Source organism: Equus przewalskii, chromosome 9 (assembly GCF_037783145.1).
Source record: "Equus przewalskii isolate Varuska chromosome 9, EquPr2, whole genome shotgun sequence".
In the NCBI taxonomy this organism is placed as follows: domain Eukaryota; kingdom Metazoa; phylum Chordata; class Mammalia; order Perissodactyla; family Equidae; genus Equus; species Equus przewalskii.
This window is the reverse complement of record NC_091839.1, coordinates 28,215,074-28,237,934: the sequence shown is the minus strand read 5'-3', so window position 1 is coordinate 28,237,934 and position 22,861 is coordinate 28,215,074. Positions and strand designations below refer to the sequence as shown.

General features: G+C 40.0%; 1 protein-coding gene across 12 annotated transcripts in view; it reads right to left on the bottom strand.

The window, feature by feature from the left end:
* The window catches only part of CD109 (CD109 molecule), a 195,056-nt gene that overhangs the window by 74,098 nt on the left and 98,097 nt on the right, over positions 1 to 22,861 (bottom strand). For all 12 annotated transcript variants that reach the window (XM_070558933.1, XM_070558934.1, XM_070558935.1 and 9 more), the window contains 5 exons: positions 17,890 to 17,929; positions 15,274 to 15,358; positions 2,272 to 2,368; positions 1,863 to 2,004; positions 1,081 to 1,190 (listed from right to left, as the gene is read on the bottom strand). In XM_070558933.1, the coding sequence (XP_070415034.1) occupies positions 1,081 to 1,190; positions 1,863 to 2,004; positions 2,272 to 2,368; positions 15,274 to 15,358; positions 17,890 to 17,929 (474 nt within the window). The remainder of the gene's footprint in view (positions 1 to 1,080; positions 1,191 to 1,862; positions 2,005 to 2,271; positions 2,369 to 15,273; positions 15,359 to 17,889; positions 17,930 to 22,861) is intronic.

Genomic DNA, 22,861 nt, shown 5'->3' with positions numbered 1-22,861 from the left:
ACTACAATTCTGTCAGACTTAACATCTCTGAACTCCCCTCCCTCTTCCCACCTCGCAAATCCAATACACGCCAAGTCTTGTACTTCTCTCTTATCTTGCCTTAAGGTTGTGTGCATACCATCCTGTCAGCATCACAAAAACTGTGACTCCAGGGTAGGGACTGGGTCCTCCTTGGCCCCGTAAGCCCCATCCAGCACCATGCCTTGCACATTGTCAAAACTCACTCAATCAATGTTTTAACTCAGTACTCTCTCAAAGAAAAAATGAGGAGATTTGTTGATAATTTTTTTTAGGAAGATTAGCCATGAGCTAACATCTGCCGCCAACCCCCCTCTTTTTGCTGAGGAAGACTGGCCCTGAGCTAACATCCATGCCTATCTTCCTATATTTTATATGTGGGACGCCTGCCATAGCATGGCTTGACAAGTGGTGCATAGGTCCATGCCCGGGAACCACGGAAGTGGAACATCCAAACTTAACTGCTGCACCACAGGGTTGGCGCCTATTGAAAATTTTTTAATACTACATCTTTGCTAGAACTAAAACTAATGATTATAAAAATCAAATTAAAACTGAAAGTTTTTCACTAACATCTAATTCCTTCAATTAATTTATAAAAGTTTCAACATAGCAATCCAAATCTAACTTAAATTGCTTATTAAATTAATTATGAGAGGGCAGCACCACAGCATAGTGGTTAAGTTTGGCACACTCTGCTTCAGCAGTCCTGGTTTGCAGGTTCAGATCCCAGGCGTGGACCTACACCTCTCATCAGCCATGCTGTAACAGCAACCCACATACAAAACAAAGGAAAACTGGCACGGATGTTAGCTCAGGGCAAGTCTTCCTCAGCAAATATACAAATTTTAAGGAAAATATTTTTGTTGGAAACTACATTTTTAGAAAAATTAGAGAAAGGTTATTTTGAAACAATTCATACACCTCATATATCTAAAAGGGAAAAGTAATCTAGCTACTCATGGCTTAAAGTTTTTGAAAAGCACTGAAAATATTATTTCCCATTGGGTTTCATTAAATTGAACTTACTGCTTTAGATCATTAATAAATACGCCAACTTACAGTGGCTGTGAAGTTGAGAGATGGCTTCAAGACAGTAGCATAATCAAAAAATTCAATGATGTGATCATGTTGCTTGAAAAATACATTGGAGCTTGCATTTCTTGAGATACCTGTTTTGGAGTTGCACCATTTAGAAAGCAAAAGTTATGCTTCACCAACACCTTCTAGGCACCAAATTTCCCCATCTGAGCTACTTCCCCAAAGGGCTGAGCTATCAGGGCGCAGACGCCTCCTTCCCACATTGGCCTGCCCACTGAGGAAACCACACGATTCCACTGCGTCCTGTGCAGATCCTTTCCTAAGGCACCATCCCCACCATACCCATCAAGGACACGTGCAGCAGCACATCAGGCCCTCACACAACAGTCTTTCGTTCTTTCAGAGAGTGGTGAAAGCTGTTAAAATAGCAACAGAAAGATCCAAGTGATTAAGCTTTATTTTATTATTAGAAGAGAAAACTGTCTAGGAGCGGGTGAGACTTCAGAAGATGTTCAGTGATTAAAAACAAGAAGATGGTTAGTCAGCTGAGAAGGTCAACCATTCCATGTAGTTTTCAGGCTGAAAAGAAAGAGAAGGAAAGGAAAACATTACAAATACCTATCAAATGTGGTTGAAGTACAGACTGTCACAGAAAAGGAGTTTCCCCTTCATGATGAAAGCATTCTGCAAGCTAGACTAATTAAGAGTCACGACAATTTCAGCATTACGCGCCAGCTACGCTAAGGAAGACGACAGAGCAGCCCCAGGCAAGCAGCGTTACCTCCACTTCAAAGTCCACAAACCTGTGAGCGATTCTGTCACTGTGGCTAAAATTTCTACCGGCCCAGGGGAAGACAGATACACGTGTTCAGAAAGCCCGTCTGAAAACTCCATTACCTTTTTCATCTCTTCATCATTAAAAGAGAAGTTTGCATATCCATTTATCTGTTTTGTTAAAAAATTTCAATTTTATTCTTCATATTAGCAATTCAAATTTTAGGGATAAAATTCAAACTAAGTCACAACAATACGACGGCTCTGATTCCATTTAATTACTATAAATGGGTAAATTCTCACTTGTCCAAAGCTAGAAGGCTCTTGATTTTCTTACACCCAATTTTTTGTTAATTCAGTATAAAATCTTATTTCTAGAAAAAGAACACTTACAGTTTTTCCCCATTACAAATTATAAGATATCTGCAAAAGTTTTACCTTAAATTTTTTTGTAATATTTTTCTTCATGCCCCAAAAGGATAAAGGTAAAAATGTAAGCGTTACATCTCCTTTCACTGGCTTCCCATACGTATACCTGAAAAATAATAAATGGACTTTTTTTACATTTTCAATTTGATATTATCAAAATTACACAACAAAAATATTACTGTCAAGAGCATACACTGTCCATCCAACTTAAAAGAATTATATTAAAAACATACTCTGACTACAAATTTTTAAAACTAGACAAAGCTAGGAATACCCTTAATAAATAGTGAGCCTTGAAAGTAAGTCTCCAAAATTGGGAAACTTTTAACCACAATACCTCAAAACACTTCACAATACACACTTTACCTAGCCTCTAGCCATCTTACAGACGTCAGAGAAAATCTGATCATAATTGGAAGCGACAGTTTCCTGTTCAAAGATTTTTAAAAGATGATGAAAATCTTTTATTCCTAGAAGCCCGAACCGGCCCGCTACCTGCACGCCCAGGAGGCGCCATGGCTTTTGAACACCTGTAGATGTTAGTGGAGACTGCCATCACCACAGCCCACTGCCGCAGCCTGTTCCAGTCATAGCCAGGAATGTCTATTAGACCAAACAACGTGCTCGTGGCTACCAAAAATTGGTTCTTTGCAGGAAAATTTAAAATAAGAGTAATTTTTTTATCCATAGTACAAAAATTATCTTGTTGAGGCAAATGTCATCTCTGCTATCTTGCCTTCTATCTATTACTTTTATCTCCTCTTATGATGGGACTGTCTCTTTGTGGGAAGGAGAGGCAATCTTTGGTGAACCATTTTACAGCCAGAAAGCCTTTTTTAAATGTTTCCTGGGTTCCTTCCACCTCTGTTGTGAAATGCTCAGCCAAACGTGGACGTCAACTTTGCTTGGCGCTCTATAAATCTAACAGTAAACTCCTGCTTCCTGAATCTGCGAGTAGAAGACAGAAACAATCTCTCATCTGGATCAACTCAACTCAAAGCTAATGGCAAAATATAGCATATTCCAAATTAAGAAGAATAAAACAAATCCATCCTCAAATGCACCACCCTTCCGAACCAGAATGAAAACTCTGATTAGCAACTTCAGCATCAAATTTATTCATTCAAAAGAGAGTCTCAAAACCCAACACTGCTTGTATCTTGTTAAAGATTAAATAAACATATAACTAGAATACCAGAACATTATTATTTTAAAAGAGTTATATCACATGATAGCACAGAGAGTTTGAAAATCCAGACATAATTTAAAGTATTCTCAGACATAAGTATTTTTAAATTCGATTTAAATGTGCAGCAGATTTAGCTTTCCAAGCACCAAGCTGATTATAATAAAGTGAAGCAAGGATAGTAACAGTTATTGTCCTAAGTAGAACCTAGAAGCACTTGGGATAAACTAATTATTCAGAAAATAATAGCCTAACAATATTTTAAAAAGCAAAGCAAAGATGGCCTGGTATAGTATCATTAACAAAACAAGGATTTTTTTTTTTTTCCAGAAAACAGCCATAGCACTAATGCCTTAAAAAATAATACCTAAAAAGTTGAACCTATCGGTATAATTCAAGTTTCTCACCACCTTTTTTTCCAAGTCATTTCCAGGATACAAATGTCTCAATTCATCAAATAATGAACACATTTTAATAAATCTTAGATTAAATAATAATTCAAAAATCCTGCAGTGTGCAGGTGTTAGAGAAGTGACTAGATGGATGCTCTGTTATTTTCTTCACTATCCTCTAGAACCCACTGTGGTTAGTGGGAAAAAGTCTATCATTTATTTTAATGAAGTGGGAATAGTGAGACGTTCACATCAAAGCTAATAAAGAAATGCTGATTTTTATTCATCTCAGTTAAAGATTTCAGAACTAAAAAAGGACTGTTAACCTTCTTCTCTGGGAAATTTCCAGCAATCCTCCGCTTATTAACTACGTCTTGATGGGACAGATGGCTACCAGCAAAAGAGTAACCTAAATGGTCTACCATCACTCATAGAGATGACTATAATAGCTAATATGAAACAAATATTTAAAAATCATCCCTAGAACTTAAAAACAACTATCCAAGTGGTAAGACAACAGAACTCATCTTTCAAAGTACACCCAAGGAACAAGTGGACTTCAAGTCCTACCCTCTAATCCCTAATTCAGTGACAAACACCAAGCCTATTGCCCATACAACTTAATTTGGTTCACCCCAAATAGCAGGCTTTTGATGGAGTATGAAGACCGTTGCCATGCTACATGCAGCTCGGAACTGAAACCTTAGAGATCACGTTGTTTATCCATTTGTTCTCTCAATAAGTACTTACTGATGCCTGCTCCATGGCTGGCACGGTACCAGACACCAAGGTATGTAGTAAACAAGACACAGACCCACCCTCAAAGAGGTGGACAGCAAACAGCAACACCACATGACTAGTGCTATGAGAGGTATAGCATAGAGGGTTGGGGTAAGTGGTCAAACCTTGAAATTGTCTATGTAAGGGCCTACTGGTCAGAAAACGCATTCTGCATTCTTAGAAGCATAAGTAAAATTTGGGAGTAGAGTTAGGGAGGGTAGAGAAGGGGCTGGGTGGGATGTTTCCAAAGACACGAAACTAGAAAAGAATTCTAGAAGATATGCTAAAGAATTTGAACTTCGGGGCCGGCCTGGTGGCGCAGCAGTTAAGTTCGCACGTTCCGCTTCTCGGCGGCCCGGGGTTCGCTGGTTCGGATCCCGGGTGTGGACACGGCACTGCTTGGCAGCCATGCTGTGGTAGGCGTCCCACGTATAAACTAGAGGAAGATGGACACGGATGTTAGCTCAGAGCCAGGCTTCCTCAGCAAAAAGAGGAGGACTGGCAGTAGTTAGCTGAGGGCTAATCTTCCTCCAAAAGAAAAAAAGAATTTGAACTTCATCCTCAAGGCGATAGTCTGAAAATTTTTATGCAAAGTAGTCATAAAATCATATTTGCCTAGCAAGAAGAAGGAAGAAGAAGGAGGAGGAGAAAATATTCTAGACACAGTGTAGAGAAAAAATTGGAAGAGGTAAAACTGGAGTCAAGAAAATTTTTAAGGAACTACAACAGTAGTTGAGGAGAGAAAGGTCATGATGTTGGCCTGAATCAAGAAAGTGGCCATGGAGATGGATTTGAGAGATGCTAAGGAGACAGAACCAGTAGCAGTAGATGTTGGTTGGATGTTGGGATTGAGGGGGTGGGAAGAGTGCAGCTGACTTGGGCAGCTAGCCAGATGGTGGTACAGTCCACCAAGACAGCGATGCACAGAAGAATTAGGCTTGAGGGAAGACAAGATGTTTAGTTTAAAATATCTGTAGGATACCCAGTGGGGAATGGCCAGTGGGCAGCGAGACACGGCGATCTGATTCTCAAAACAGAAATGCGGGCTGGCGATATGAACTTAGGTGTCACCAAATTATAAACAGTAGCAGAAGCTCTGGTCATGGAGAAGAAAACTCTTGAGTAAATGTATAAAGAAAGAAGGAAAAAGAGCCAAAAATGGAGCTCTGATGAACAAAACTTTTAAAGATGGACAGAAGAGAGTTGCCTGCAAAGAGTCTCAAAGAAGTAGCCAAAGGGAAAGGAGAAAAACGAGAAAAGCAATGGAAGAAGATAACAATGTCAAGTGCTGCAAAGGGAAAAAAATTGTAAAAGCCTAAAAAAGTACCCCTGAGACTAAGCAAGAAGGCCCGTGGTGAAAGCAGCTTCAATGGCATAGTGAGAGTGAAAGGCAGAGTATATGGGCTAACGAATGAGTGGAATTTGAAGAAGTCAAAAATGCGACTCTAACTTGCCTGTGCAGAGGTGAGAGACAGCAGTAGCTCGGATGAGGGATGGAGGTCGAAGCAGGGCTTGTTTCTTTTAACATAGAAATGCTTAAACATAGAGTGAAGATGCCACTAATGAGCAAAAGGCTAAAGATACCAAACAGAAGAAGTCGAGACACTCTGAGACAGATGAGAGAGGAGTGCGACTCTGATGCTCCGACAGCAGACAGAGTCCAAGGTCCACGTGGAGGGCTCAGCCTCTGCGGAGAGGAGACGGCACCTTCAACTATGGCAGACACAGGATGACGACGATGAGCAGCAGCAGCATTTCCATCTCTTCAGGGATGCAGCATTTCTAGAAGGGGTCCAGGCCAATATTCATAGACTGATAAAAGACCCCGCTGGTCAAAATACTTCCTTAATCTGTTGCAAAGTTGTACATTACGTCCTCCGTCTGAATGAACGCAGACCCTACTGAAATGCACTAGTAGGCCCAGAACTCATGACGGTGGGGGTGGAGGACCTCAGGCGAAAGGGGCCTAGGCGATGTCGGTGTTGATTCCCTGAAATCACACAGGTCTGCACTGCCCCAGGATACAACTACCTTCCTCTGCCGTGACCACTGACATCATCCCTGGGCAACTGAAGCCTGAAGGAAGGAGAAGTAACAGGAAGGAAGTATTTGGAATGGACTAACATCAGAAGTAGCCAGATCCGAGAACTTTAAATGGCTATAAGGAGGCTGACTACTCACAACAAACCAAATAGACTAAGGTGTTTTTTTTTTTTTGAGGAAGATGAGCCCTGAGCTAACATCCACCACCAATCCTCCTCGTTTTGCTGAAGAAGACTGGCCCTGAGCTAACATCCATGCCCATCTTCCTCTACTTTATATGTGGGACGCTGCCACAGCATGGCTTGACAAGCGGTGCACAGGTCCACACCGAGGATCCAAACCGGCAACCCAGGCCACTGAAGCAGAACATGTGAACTTAACCACTGTGCCACCAGGCTGGCCCCTAAGAACGCTGCTCTTTTTGATGTGTCAGTTTCACTAGGCAAAAGTCCCCAGTCACTTATTCAAACACTAATCCAAGTGTTGAGGTGAAGGTATTTTATAGATGTGATTAAAGTCCATAATCAGTTGACTTTAAGCAAAGGAGATTATCCCAGATACTCTGGGTAGGTCTGACTCAATCAGTTGAAAGGCCTAAAAGCAAAGCTGAGACTTCCCTGAAGAGGGAGAAATTCTGCCTGTGGAAAGTAACTTCAGCTCAGGCCTGAGAGCTCCAGCCTGCCCTTCCCGATGGCCTGCCCTACAGACTGGACTTGCCTAGCTGGCCCCACAATCAAGTACACCATCTCTTTGCAATAAATCTCTTAATATAAATCTCCTACTGGTTCTGCTTCCCTGGTTGAAACTTGACTGATACACAGACTAAGGAAAGTGACGAGAATACAATGTGGTGAGCACTGAAGAAATGCCAGGGGCCATCACAATTGTCACAGCCTTCTCAGCCATGAGTATTACAAATGAGAAGCAGGATGACACTCCAAGGGTTCTTACTGAGCTAAAGGGGAAGAGGGTGTCGATGTTGTGGCTTCAGGGAATCCACACCACCTAAAAGTGTATACAAAATTTTCTGCAGAGTTACTAGAGTTGAAGAACCACTGTTTGAACTCATAGTATTAAATCCCTGAAAACTAGGAACAAAGGCAGAGAAGGTGTCCACACTCAGCCTGATGCTGCAGACATCGGGACTTATGCAGAGTCACTCTCAGAAGGCGTCTACACTCAGCCTAATCCTGCAGATATCCCTGAAAACTAAGAGCAGAAGCAGAGGAGGTGTCCACACAGAGCCAAACCCTGCGGGCATCCACACTCAGCCTGAGCCTGCAGACGTCGGCATTCATGCGGAGTCACACTCAGAAGGCCTCCACACTCAGCCTAACCCCTGTGGACATCAGGGTTCATGCGGAGTCACACTCAGAAGGCCTCCACACTCAGACTAACCCCTGTGGACATCAGGTTTCATGCAGAGTCACACTCAGAAGGCCTCCACACTCAGCCTAACCCCTGCGCACGTCGGTGCTTATGTGGGTTCACACTCACTGAGCTTTATAAGCGTTAGTCAAACAACTCAAAGTAAAACCCAGACACAATGCTTCACCTTCAGCTAAGATCAGCAGGATACTAATTATCTAAAATGCAGGCATTTATGTGCTTTCTAAACCATAAATTCATCCACAGTGCCCAAGTCATTTTGGAAGCTACCTCTTAGTTGAACACGGGTAGAAAACAAATTTGGTCTACGAATTGTGGACACATTTCTGCCTTTGTGGTGGATGGGTTTCACATGATTTCCTACCAAACAGAATCTGAAGCAGCAGCTCTCGGAACACTCTGGTCCACCAGGAGACTCCCTGCCCATCACTTGCCACCACAAACCCTCACCAGGAGAGGGATGTCATGATGAGACAGCAGCGAGATCGAGTCCAGTTTTTATCAGCTATTGCAAATAAATTCTCAAACTAACTAGATTTCAGAAACCAAAGCACAGACATTGACACATCAAAAATAAAAGCTACAAGAGATCAGTCCTGGAATTAATTGAGGGCAACCCCAGCCTATCCTTTTTTAAATTGAGTTCATAATAGTTTACATCAATGTGAGATTTCACTGGTCCATTATTTCTTGTCTGTCACCACACAAGTGCTCCCCTTCACCCCCTGTGCCAACCCTCTACCCCCCTTCCCCTGGTAACCACTGTTTTGTCTGTGGGTTTGTTTATATTCCACATATGAGAGAAATCATCTGGTGTTTGTCTTTCTCAGTCTGGCTTATTTTCACTTAGCATAATACCCTCCAGGTCCATCCACGTTGCAAATGGGATGATTTTGTCTTTTTTTTTATGGCTGAGTAGTGTGCATTGTATATATATACCACAAATTCTTTATCCAATCATCAGTCGATGGGCACTTGGGTTGTTTCCATGTCTTGGCTATTGTGAATAGTGCTGCAATGAACATAGGGGTGCGTATGTTACTTTGGATTGTTGGTTTCAAATTGTTTGGGTAGATACCCAGTAGCGGAAAAGATGGGTCCTATGGTATTCCTGTTTTCAGTTTGTTGAGGAATCTCCATACTGTTTTCCATAGTGGCTGCACCAGTTTGCATTCCCACCAGCAGTGTATGAGGGTTCCCTTTTCTCCACACCCTCTCCAACATTTGTTATTTTTAGTCTTACTGATTATAGCCATTTTAACAGGTGTCAGGTGGTATCTTAGTGTAGTTTTGATTTGCATTTCCCCAATGATTAGTGATGTTGAACATCTTTTCATGTGTTTATTGGCCATCTGTATATCTTCTATGGAGAAATGTCTGTTCACATCCTCTGTCCATTTTTTGATTGGGCTGTTTGTTTTGTTGTTGTTGTTCAGTTGCGTAAGTTGCTTATATATTATGGAGATTAACCCCTTGTCGGATATATGATTTGCAAATATTTTCTCCCAGTTGGTGGGTTGTCTTTTTGTTTTGATCCTAGTTTCTTTTGCCTTGCAGAAGCTCTTTATCTGATGAACTCTCACTTGTTTATTTTTTCTTTTGTTTTCCTTGTCTGAGAAGACATGGTATTTGAAAATATCCTCTTAAGTTCACTGTCAAAGAGTGTAGTACCTATATTATCCTCCAGGAGTTTTATGGTTTCAGGACTACTCTTCAAGTCTTTGATGCAGTTTGAGTTTATTTTTGCGAATGGCATGAGATAATGGTCTACTTTCATTCTCTTGCATGTGGCTGTCCAGTTTTCCCAACACCGTTTATTGAAAAGACTTTTTCTCCATTGTATTTTCTTGGCACCTTTGTGAAAGATTAGCTGTCTGTAGATGTGCGGTTTTATTTCTGGGTATTCAATTCTGTTCCATTGATCTGTGTGCCTGTTTTTGTACCAGTACCATGCTGTTTTGATTACTGTGGCTTTGTAGTACATTTTGAAGTCAGGGATTGTGATACCTCCAGCTTTGTTCTTTTTTCTCAGGATTAGCAATTCGGGGTCTTTGGTTGCCCAATATGAATTTTAGGATTCTTTTCTTTATTTCCATGAAGAATGTCACCGGGATTCTGATTGGGATTGCACTGAATCTGTAGATTGCTTTGGGTAGTATGGACATTTTAACTAGGCTTATTCTTCCAATTCATGTGCATGGAATCTCATTCCATGTCTTTATGTCATCACCTATTTCTCTCAATAATGTCTTATAGGTTTCATTGTATAAGTCCTTCACTTCCTCAGTTAAATTTATTCCTAGATACTTTATTCTTTTTCTTGTGCTTGAAAATGGAATTGTATTCTTGAGTTATCTTTCTGTACATTCGTTATTAGAGTATAGAAATGCAACTGATTTTTTAAAGTTGATTTTGTACCCTGCAACTTTACTGTAGTTGTTCATTATTTCTAACAGTTTTCTGATGGATCCCTTAGGGTTTTCTATATATAAGATGATGTCGTCTGCAAACAGCAAGAGTTTCACTTCTTCCCTCCCTATTTGGATTCCTTTATTCCTTTCTCTTGCCTAATTGCTCTGGCCAAAACCTCCAGTACTATGTTAAGTAAGAGTGGTGACAGTGGGCAACCTTGTCTTGATCCTGTTCTCAGGGGGATGGCACTCAGTTTTTGCCAATTGAGTATGATGTTGGCTGTGGGTTTGTCAGATATGGCCTTTATTATGTTGAGGTAGTTCCCTTCTATCCCCATTTTGTTCAGAGTTTTTATCATAAATGGCTGTTGGATCTTGTCAAATGCTTTTTCTGCATCTATTGAGATGATCATGTGGTTTTTATTCCTCAGTTTGTTGATGTGGTGTATCACGTTGATTGATTTGCAGATGTTGAACCATCCTTGTGTCCCTGGTATAAATCCCACTTGATCATGATGTACAATCTTTTTGATGTATTACTCTATTCGGGTTGTCAAAATTTTCTTGAGTATTTTTGCATCTATGTTCATCAGTGATAATGGCCTATAGTTTTCCTTTTATGTGTTGTCCTTCAGGCTTTGGTATCAGAGTGATATTGGCCTTGTAGAATGTGATAGAAAGTGTTCCATCTTCCCTAATTTTTGGAATAGCTTGAGAAGGATAGGTATTAAGTCCTTTCTGAAAGTTTGGTAGAGTTCTCCAGGGAAGCCGTCTGGTCCGGGGGTTTTATTTTTTGGGATGCTTTTGATTACTGTTTCAATCTCTTTACTTGTGATTGGTCTATTCAGATTCTCTATTTCTTCTTGATTCAGCTTTGGGAGGTTGTAAGAGTCTAAGAATTTGTCCATTTCCTCTAGATTTTCCATTTCATTGGCATACGGCTTTTCATAGTATTCTCTTATAGTCTGTTGTATTTCTGTGGTATCCATTGTTCTCTCTCCTCTTTCATTTCTAATTTTATTTATCTGAGCTTTCTCTCTTTTTTTCTTTGTAAGTCTGGCCAGGGGTTTATCAATTTTGTTTACCTTGTCAAAGAACCAACTCTGTTTCATTGATCCTTTCTACTGCCTTTTTTGTTTCAATTGCATTTATTTCTGCTCTAATTTTTATTACTTCTCTCCGTCTGCTGACTTTTGGCTTTGTTATTCTTTTTCTAATTCAGCTAGGTGTTGTTTGAGATTGCTTATTGAGGATTTTTCTGGTTGGTTAAGGTGAGCCTGTATTGCGATGAATTTCCCTCTTAATACAGCTTTTGCTGCATCCTATATAAGTTGGTATGGTATGTTTTCATTTTCATTTGTCTCCAGATATTTTCTGATTTCTCCTTTAATTTCTTCAATGATCCATTGCTCATTCAATAGCATGTTGTTTAGTCTCCACATCTTTGTCCTTTTCTCAGCTTTTTTCTTTTAATTAATTTCTAGCTTAATAGCATTGTGATTGGAAAAGATGCTTGTTATTATTTCAATCTTCTTAAATTTATTGAGGCTTGCCTTGTTTCCCAACATATGGTCTATCCTTGAGAATGTTCCATGTGCACTTGAGAAGAATTTTGTGTTTTGCTGTTTTTGGATGGAGTGTTCTATATGTGGCCACTAAGTCCAACTGGTCCAGCTTTTCATTTAATTCCACTGTTTCCTTGTTGATCTTCTGTCTGGGTGATCTATCCATTGATGTGAATGGAGTATTGAGGTCCCCTACTATTATTGTGTTATTATTAATATCTTCTTTTAGGTTTGTTAATAGTGTACTTTGGTGCTCCTGTGTTGGGTGCATAGATATTTATAAGTGTTAGTCCTTTTTGATGGAGCGTCCCTTTGATCATTATATACTGCCCCTCTTTGTCTCTCTTTACCGGCCTTACCTTGAAGTCTGCTTTGTCTGATGTAAGCATTGCAACACCTGCTTTCTTCTGTTTGCCATTAGCATGGAGTATCGTCTTCCATCCCTTCACTCTGAGCCTGTGTTTGTCGTTGGAGCTGAGATGTGTTTCCTGGAGGCAGCATAGTGTTGGGTCTTGTTCTTTCATCCAACTAGGCACTCTGTGTCTTTTTATTGGAGAATTCAATCCACTTACCTTTAAGGTGATTATTAAGATTTGAGGGCTCAATGCTGCATTTTCTCACTCGTCTTCCAGTTCTCCTCCATTTCCTTTGTTTCTTGCCCTGTGTATTTTGGTCTATCAATTGAGTTATGTAGTTTTTTATGTTGTGTTTCTTTGTTTTCTCCTTATTTATTATTTGTGTCTCTGTTCTGCTTTTTTTGTTTAGTGGTTACTATGAGGTCTGTACTCAAAATCTCATAGATAAGACACTCCATTTTCTGATGGCCTCTCATTTCCTTAGACTAAACCAATTCAGTCCCATTCCCCTTCCCCTCCTAAGTTGTTTTTCTCACGTCTTATTCCATCTTGTGTTGTGAGCTTGTGATTGAAATGACAAGATTATCCTTGTATTTGATGTTTTCCTTCCTTTTATCTTCAGTGCTATTCTTGAGTATTTGCTAATCTGTTCTGACATAAAGCTATGATTTCCTGATTTTGTCTTCCTATTTATCTCCTTACTCTGTGCTTAGTAGCCCCTTTCTCCCCTTTTTTTTTTAGGTATGAAGGCCTTCTTGAGGATTTCTTGTAGGGAGGGTCTTGTGACTATGAACTCCCTTAGCTTTTGTTTATCTCAGAAAGTTTTTATTTCTCCATCAAATCGGGAGGATATTTTTGCTGGATAGAATATTCTCGGCTGAAAGTTTTCGTCCTTCAAAGATCTGAATATATCATTCCAGTCTCTCATAGCCTATAAGGTTTCTGCAGAGAAATCTGCTGAAAGCCTGATAGGGGTTCCTTTGTAGGTTATTTTCTTCTGCCTTGCTACCCTTGGTATTTTTTCTTTGTCATTCACTTTTGCCCGTTTCACTACTATATGCCTTGCAGGAGGTGTTTTCACATTGACATATTTAGGAAATCTGATAGCCTCGTCCATGTGGATATCCATCTCTTTTCCTAGGTTTGGGAAGTTCTATGCTATTATTTCTTTGAGCACACTTTCTGCTTCATTCTCCTTCTCTTTACCTTCTTGAATACCTATAATTCTTATGTTGCATTTCCTCATTGAGTCGGATATTTCTCAGAGACTTTCTTCATTTCTTTTTAGTTTTAGTTCTCTCTCCTCCTCTGTCTCGAGCATTTCAACATGTCTATCCTCGATTATGCTGACACACTCCTCTATGATGTCCACTCAAGCATTCGGGAATCCATATTTTGTTTTATCTCTTCCCTTGTGTTGTTCATCTCTAATATTTCTGATTGATTCTTCTTTATAGTTTCAATCTCTTTTGTGAAGTAGCTCCTGAACTTATTGAATTGTTTCTCTTTTAACTCATCGAGTTTTTCGATGATAGCTATTTCAAATTCTCTGTCATTTAGATTACATATTTCTGTGTCCTCAGGACTGGTTTCTGGGTACTTGTCATTTTCTCTCTGGGCTGTAAATTTAATATAATTTTTGATACTGCCAGAGGGCGTGGCTCTATTTTTGCGCATCGTGGTATTATTTGGTCACAGTTACCACCTTTCGCCACTGGGTGGGGATCAGGAGCTGAGTATTCTGAGCCCTCTGCCTTCAGCCAAAATCCCAGGGGTTGGAGCCTGGCTGAGCTGGTGGGGGGAGGGGCACTTTCTCCTGCGTGGTCTTGGGGTTTTCTCATTCTCTGCTCTCCTGGGGTGTTGGCTTGATGAGGTCACCCCTGCGTTAGCTCTCACCTTAGTAAGGGCTTTCTTCTAGGCTGCAAGGGCCTCAGGAGCTCTGATGTTCCTGCAAACAAACATCCCCTTCCTCGTTCCTTCCCTCTCAGAGGCCATCCGTGGTCCCAGATCCCAGTCTTTAAGGGAGGGAGTGAAGATTTCTCTTACCCCATTCCACCTCCTCCTAGGGGGGCTCCAGCCTCTCCACCCTCCACTGTATGGCTGTGTGGGTCTCTCAGACATTTTTGTGTTGTGTTTGGATGTCCTCTGTTGGAGTGTGAATGTCTTTCTCCTTGTATGGTGGAAAGGGAAGATTACTGGGAACACTCATTCTGCCACGATACTGACGTCACCCCCTAGCCTATACTTTTGAGACATAGTCTGGAACTAGCTAGTCTGGAACTCTGAGGATGCCTTTTGCCTCAGTAAAACAAAATGCTATGCTGTCCAAGCCAGTGATCAACATCATCAGAGCCACCATACATGTGTTACACGGGGTGGAATGGACGTCTCTGCATACATATGCTGAAATGAATGACGAATGTGGAGTATTTACTTAGCTGCTAATTGCAATAAGACAACCAAATCCCACCCCCCCCCGCACCCAAAATTCAACCTCCATTACTGACAGAGAAAAAAATTAGGATTTAAGAAGTGATAAGTCACCTCAATCCAAATCAGCTGAATGAGGAATAAATAAAGATATAACACTTTTTCAATCTGGCACAATCTGTAAGGTAAATTCCTTGATTAGTCTTAGAAAGATACAAGCTCGTAGGAAATACTTTAGGACTGGATCAGCCTAGAAACAGAGAGATGGACGCAAAGACCGGTGCAGACATGTGCCATGCTTACTAATTTATTACAGATACTTGTTTCCTGCCCATTTGGAATTTTAATAATCAAAACATGTGCTAATATTCTGGACTAATGTTATATTAGTATATAATGAGCTCTTTGTTATATATTTTTATAACAGTTTACAGTCATAAAAAGAAAAATTATACTTACTTTGCTATGACAGTACCATTTAAACTCTTAGAATTTAAAGAACAATATAATGGTGTCTGCAAAGCAACTTCAAATTTTGGTAATACTGCAAAAGAAAAGCATGGGTAAATATTTTAAAGAATCTTTTTTACTATCATTTTCAGCTTAACAAAATACAGAACAAATAGTTCTAAAGGAGTTGATAATTGGTACTTTTTGAACTTAGATTCATTAGGATCCAAATACACATTAACATATAGATGAAAAGCACTTCGTTTCACTCAAAATTAGACACCCCAACAAGGCTGCTGAGTAGAGAGCAACAGCGGGGGCAGCTGCTGCGGACACTCTCACCAGTGGGTGGAAACTACTGCATCCAGAACCCGAGATGCAGAGGCTCCTGTCCATGGAGGCCAGGCTTTCATTCGCTGCCGCCCAGTGTGGCCTCACCACTGGTCAAAACACTCCCACATCCCTGTGAGGAGCTGCTTCCAGAGCAGACCCTCCCCCAGGCCTTTCTTCACTGTGGCTGCTGACAGCACACCTGGGAGCGCCAAGATGCTCCTTCTTCGGCATGGTGCCTTACAAGCAGTCATGGCAAATCCTCGTCCTTTGAGACATCAAAGGCAAATTTGGTGACAGCCTAACATAATGGAGTGCTAGGAAGAGGAAGCTGTGTAGTAGGATTCCTAGTTAATAACTAAGACACGGCTGCAAAGTAATGATGTTTTTTCTTGCAGGGCAGCTACTGGCAGGGAAGTCCAAAAATATAAACCCCAATTTGGGTCAGCTTTATACAATTAAGATATGAAATATTTTGTAAATATTAATACTATCTGATATAAAGCACTCCACCAAACTAAAAAATTTATTTACTTGCAGTCTAAAGAAATGTTTTTTGTCTAACTTCGCTGAACAAAGAAAGAGATCAGTCTCATAAAAAGGCATCTCACCATGCAATTAACACACAAGAAGTATTGAGAAGGCCAAGGGGTCAACAATACAGGGTAGACCTCTGCTCCAGACCAGGCTACAGACCCTTGATGTGCCAAGATACTCCTGCTCTAGACAAGATAGGACTGGAGGGCCAAAAAGGCCATATGGGTCAACTCTGACCCTCCTACTAGGTCCTCCACCAGCACAGAACTTAGGGGCCACTCAGAGGTAGAATTCCCTCAGAACAAGAAAATTCAAACGTTCCCTCCTCAAACATCATAGGCTAGAAATCCACCCTCCAGCTCCGCTATTCCCCATTCAACATCATGCCACCACCCAGCACCACCTGGATGGGAAATGAAAGTAGCCTGTAAAACCACGGTGCCTCTGATTTATTCTTCTAGATCAGGGCTGCCCAAAAGAAATAAAACGTGAGCCACATGGTGTATTTTAAATTTCTAGTAGCCACTTTTAAAAAGTAAAAAGCAGGTGAAATTAATTTTTATATTTTACCTAATCCCATATATACAAAATATTATCCTTTCAACATGTAATGAAAATAAAAAGTTATTATTAATGAGCTATTTTTCTTTCTTTTTTTTTGCACCAAGTTTTAAAAATCTGAAATTTTACACACTTAGAGCACATCTCCATTTGGACTAGTCACATTTCAAGTGTTCAATAGCCACACATGGTGAGTGACCCCCGAATTGGACCACAAAGTTTCAGATCAGGGGTCAGTAAACAACGACCAGCATGAGCTAACAATGGTCTTAGTATTTTTAACTGGTTGGAAAAAGTAAAAGGAAAAATATTTCATGACATGTGAAAATTATATGACCTTCACATTTCCGTGTCCATAAATAAAATTTGATTGGATCACAGCCACATTCACCTACATATTACCTACGGCTGCCCTGTGCTACAATGGCAGCGCTGAGTACTTATGACAGAGACACTGGCCCACAGGGCCTAGCACTGTCCTATCTGGCCCTTTACAGGAAGAAATTTTGCTGATGCCTGTTCTAGCTGATCATGAGACCTCCACATGATGGTGCTGTATGAGAAGTGTGGATCCTGAGCCACAAAGGTGTAAGCAAACTACTTTCCAGAATTCCTACTGCCCAAATGAGACACAATCTCAAAATAATGATACAAATCAAATGAAAAATCTCGTGTATAACCTCAAAATAGCTATTCAGACTGTAACTAACACAGAGATCCCAAGCTTTCACTACCATCTTTCCTTCCTCTCTTTCTCTGACCCAACGAGACAGCTGGGTGACACTGTTTCCCTACGTGCTTCTCACTGTGACATTTTCAGGGAGCACCTGCAGAACGAGGACGACACAAGTGAGATGGACCGCCTCCACCAGTGCTGTGCAAATGCAGACACGGGAATCACGGAGCTGTGCTCCAAAGGCACCGTGCAAAAGCTTAAAGACGTTATGATCACAACAAAGAAGGAGGAAATTCTTCTTTATTCCCTCTTCTAGGAAGTTCTTCACTATTCTTTATAATGACCTTTTATTTATAACTTTCATTTTTACAAGATAAAAAAGGTTTAGACCTATAAGAAACACCAGGATTTTACCTCAATTGGGAGTTTTACTTTAAATAACACATCTCCTGAAAATTTCTCCTATCTCTGTAAAAGGCAATAAATGTTTTTTCTTTCAAAATAAATTGAACAACTCTTACCATATTCTGAAACCTGAAATGATTGATAATACATCTGGTCCTATTGGGAGGAAGAAAAAAAGACAAGAAAATATATTAAGTTCTTATTTAATTATTTTGCTCGCTTACCTACTCACAAAAAGATTTAGAAAAGTTTTTTAATTACATTTATAGGATTTAATGAAAAAACGGTTTATTTTAATTTGTAGAAGTTTATTTTTAGTCATTTGCAACATGCAGTCTGTGAGATTTCATGAGTTTTTCTTGCCGACTCACTAACATAAAAGGTGACTTGCCCATATAATTCCCCGCAGATATTTAAACAAACTGCTTAATCTGACTCCCATCATTTGTGAAATGAGAACCAGGTTAAATTAAGTAATTTAGGAATTTATAAAGCAAGAATAACACATGTCAAACAAACAGGAAATGACTTCAAATTTGTTTTGGATATCACTATCAAAAAAACAACGGAGAAAATGAAGTTACACATAATTCAAACATTTATGATAATCAAGGATACAAAATCATCATGGACCAACATCCTCTACGTTCCTAATTCCTTGAATTATTTTCTTGCGTAACTCTTAAATCAATATACAGTACCCTATTTTAACAGATATTGTTAATTATTTCCTTTTCCAAGACCAACAAGAAAACATATGGCCTACTATATCTTTTTTTTCTAACTCCTTTTTCTATCTGTCCATTCTAACTCATACGTAGTACTTTAAATAGAACCACTTCAAAATAGCTAAGTAATTCCACTAGTGAAATTTGTATTCTAATTCTGATTCCCCACGTTTATCAAAGCAAATACAGATGCAGCTACAAAACATCAGCTTTTTAAAAAATCACCCTCGATTAGTCTAAAGCAACTGTACACCAAGTTATTTTAATCCGAAAAGAAAGATATAGCTCATTTCAAAGTATAAAACAAATGTAACTACATTTGCTATCATGCTAACAAAATAATTGTCTAAAACTTGGCTTCAATGTTGTCATTTAAAGTAGATCCCAAAAAAATTGTGTTGATCGGTCTTTAAGAAACTCCATATTTGTGACTTCTATCTTAAACTGTTTTCATGTCATGTATAAGAATGTTATAAATTACATGTTTGATTCATTTATTAGTTTTAATTTGTCATCCTCAAAACCAAATCAAGAGGTTGATCTACCTTATTACCTGTTTTACTGATAAACAGAATTCTAGTCTTTAAATTAGTTTTTGCTTTACTTCTGAGGCCAGCACAGGTAAGGCTGTGGAATAAGCAATCTGACATGATGATGTCTCTGTCAGGTTAAATTCAGACAGCAAAGACTGGGTAAGGACCACCTGCGAAACACCATATGAGGCTCTGTAAGTAACCACAGCCCTCAGCATCAGAGGGGCAGTCTAGAGACGGAGATAGACAGAGCCAAGAGCAACAATGTGAGAGGGACAGCATCCTGAGTTTCATGACTGGCCTCTGCTTCCTCTCCCCCACGCTGGACTTACACATACTCCCATCTCTACCCATCTTCCAAGACTGAGCTCAAATATGACTGCTCCCCTGAATCCCCAATCTAAAAGTAATCTCTCTGCCTCCAAGCACTTTAGTCCTTCCTTCTTGGTCACTTTTTACCCTCTGTCATAAGTATTTAGGTATATGGTTTATCTTGCTGCAAGTTCTTTGAAGGCCAGGTCCATATGGGATCATTTTTTATCCTTCATAGTTTATCCCTTGAGGTGACAGTAGAGTGCCTGATGCCCAAAAAAAAGGGCTCAATAAATACATTTCAGATTAAATAAAAATTACCAGCTTTGACAAATGTAGGAAATCAACTAATTTGTGTGGGCCTACTTTAAACAACAGCCTTGAAAACAAATTTTAGGCAATTATTTGTTTAACACATAAGCTGTTACATTAGGTGATGTTTTAAATGAATTCTCCCTTCCTGCCTCCTCCATTACCAATCACCCCTTACGATTCCTGGATCTTCTCTCTCTGTTCACTGTCTCCTTCCCCTTCAGTTTACAAACATTTTCAAGTCCCGCTCCGTTGGTACTCTTAAGCATCTTTCTGACTGCTTCCTTGTTTCCTTAACTGTCCTCTCTTTCAAATTCTGAAATGTTGGCCCTTCCCATCCTGAGCCCAATGCTCTTCTCACTCTTTAGAACCTTAGGTGAGATATCAACTCTCATTGTTTTAACTAGTCTCTATACTAAAGACTCCTAAATCTTTATCCCTAGCCCATATCTCAACCCAGAGATTCAGATTCAAACCCACTTTCTGGACAGCTCCACCTGAATGTCCTATAGAACGTCCTGGACTTCTGTATCTGGATTTAGCCTCCACCAGGGACCTTTTCTTGATCTCCCCATGTTGGATTAGATGCCCCTTCTCTCCCATAATAATCTGTAATCTGTATGTAACTCAATTGTTTTACTTAATACAACATATTATTATTATCTGCTTTGTGTCCACCTCCTGTAACAGACTATGGAATCATTGGGATCACAGCAGCTAATTCAGCATGCCTTCAATGTCTGTTAAATGAATGCAGGTATAAAGGAACAAACGAGTTGATTCTTGTCCCCAGGCTGGTTCTTACAGGGCTCATCAGATTAGCCCCAGTCATCACACAGAATCTCCTGCAAGTAACTGAAATAACTTTCTCACGACCAGAATCACACTCCCCTGAAGAGGCACGGCCATCTGTCAAGCAACCCACAGAATAACCTTGAGTCTCTGCCCTGCACTTGGAAAGAATGTGAATGTCAAGGATTAGAAGAAGCCAGACATCATGGAAAACTGAAGAAAAAGCAGAAACAAAGTGCTTCTTTTCACTGTCATTTTAAATTGTTCCCGTAAATCAAGAAATCATTTTGTAAGTGAGTGCTGATAGTGTGTCTTGTGCCAGACGAGGTTTTCCCAGGGTATTTATAAGTGGTGAAATGCAAATCAAGAAATAAATTATTTTACTGTCCAAGGGGTTTGAAAAGCAGAAATGAGTTTTGTAATTTTCAACATATTGCCCATTAGGCAATCAAGCCATACCAACTTTCACAGCGAATTTAGTTATTTTAAAAAAATATTTTCACAAAATATATAATCAAGAATAGCAGAATATACTGCATTTTAATACTAATTTTAAATATTTATATTTTAATATTTTAAATTTAAATATTAAAAATTTTAAATATTTAAAATTCAGAGAATTAGTAGCAATTTATGCCACATATAACCACAACACACTAAGTACTTTCATTATTCTAGAACAGGGATCTGCAAACTTTTTCTATAAGGGATCTTAGGCTTTGCAAGCCATATAGTCCTCATTACAACGACTCAACTCTGCCGTTGCAGTGCCAAAGTGGCCAGAGACAGCACCGGAACAAACGAGGCTGCCTGCGTTCCAGGAAAACTCCGCTGACAAAAACAGGTGCCGGGCTGCACTTGGCCTTTAGGCCAGGGTTTGCTGATCCCTGGTCTAAAAAATAAAATTCATTTCCAAATTGTTCTATGTTAATTCTAGCTAAACTAAACTAAATTTGACTAAACTTAACTAAATTTGACTAAACTTAACTAAAAACATTGAGCAAAAACAACCCCAGGCCTTTTGTAGGAAGTACAAGTTTCATTTACTAAACAAATTTCCTTTAATTTCAAAGGAACAATCTGCTTCAAAATAAGTTTTTAGGTTTATTCCAGCTCCTCTAGTACAGCGCACGTTTGCTCACTCCAGCAGCTGGGGAGGGCAGCAGGTCTTCTAAGCAAACACCTTTCCCGGGAGAGAACACATAACTCAACACATAACTCAGTGCCCTCTTCCGAGCTCTGCCTTCCCCCACCCCCATGGTCGCTGTCCCAGTGGGGGAGCGCTCCTTTAGCAAACCTGCCCTTCGGCACACAAATTCACTCTCTAGCTGCGTCACATGTAAGCCTGTCTCACTTAGCTTTTCTAAGCAACTTCTAAACAGAAATGTAAAACAAGAAGAAGGAGGTATTCTCAGTAATCTCTGTAATTTCCTTATCTCCTCATCCCTAAGTCCATAGTTCACTGTGACAGTATTAGGTTGTGGAAGTTGATCAAATGAAAGGGGAAAGAGAGGAAACACACTATTTTTACTACCTTCCTTAGCAATATGGTATGACTAGAGTGCAAATTGGAGACACGTGAATTACCAAAACCATCTATTCAAGCAACAGAATTTCCCTTCTCTAACCATGAAGCCCTCCAAGTCTTGAGAGGGTTTCTATTTTAAGAAACTTGAAGGAACGTGACACACTACATGACCACTTAAAATATATATATTTTAAAATGCAGGTCAGCTTCTTCCAATTCTTGCTTCTGGAATAGGAAGAAATGCCAGGAACAGAACTGAGGCACAGGGTGGACTGTTTCATTTATCCTTTTATGTTCACTTCCGATCATTTCAATTTCCCAGAAGTCTGCCTCAGCACTGATCTCCAGTGTCTGGATTTCATTTTTATTTAAAGGTTAAGGGGCTGGCCCCGTGGCCAGGTGGTTAAGTTCACACGCTCCACTTCAGCGGCCCAGGGTTTTGCCTGTTTGAATCCTGGGCACGGACACGGCACCTCTCATCAGGCCATGCTGAGGTGGCACCCCACATGCACAACTGGAAGGACCCACAACTAAAAATACACAACTATGTACTTGGGGGCTTTGGGGAGAAAAAGGAAAAATAAAATCTTTAAAAAAAAGATTAAGGGGCCGGCTCTGTGGCCAAGTGGTTAAGTTCGTGCGCTCCGCTGTGGCGGCCCAGGGTTCGGATCCTGGGCGCAGACATGGCACTGCTCGTCAGACCACGTTGAGGCAGCGTCCCTCATGCCACAACTAGAAGGACATGCAACTAAGATATACAACTGTGTACAAGGGGGTGTTGGGGAGATGAAAGCAGAAAAAAAAAAAAGATTGACAACAGTTGTTAGCCCAGGTACCAATCTTAAAAAAAATTCAAAAAATTTTTAAAAAGATTAAGAAAAGC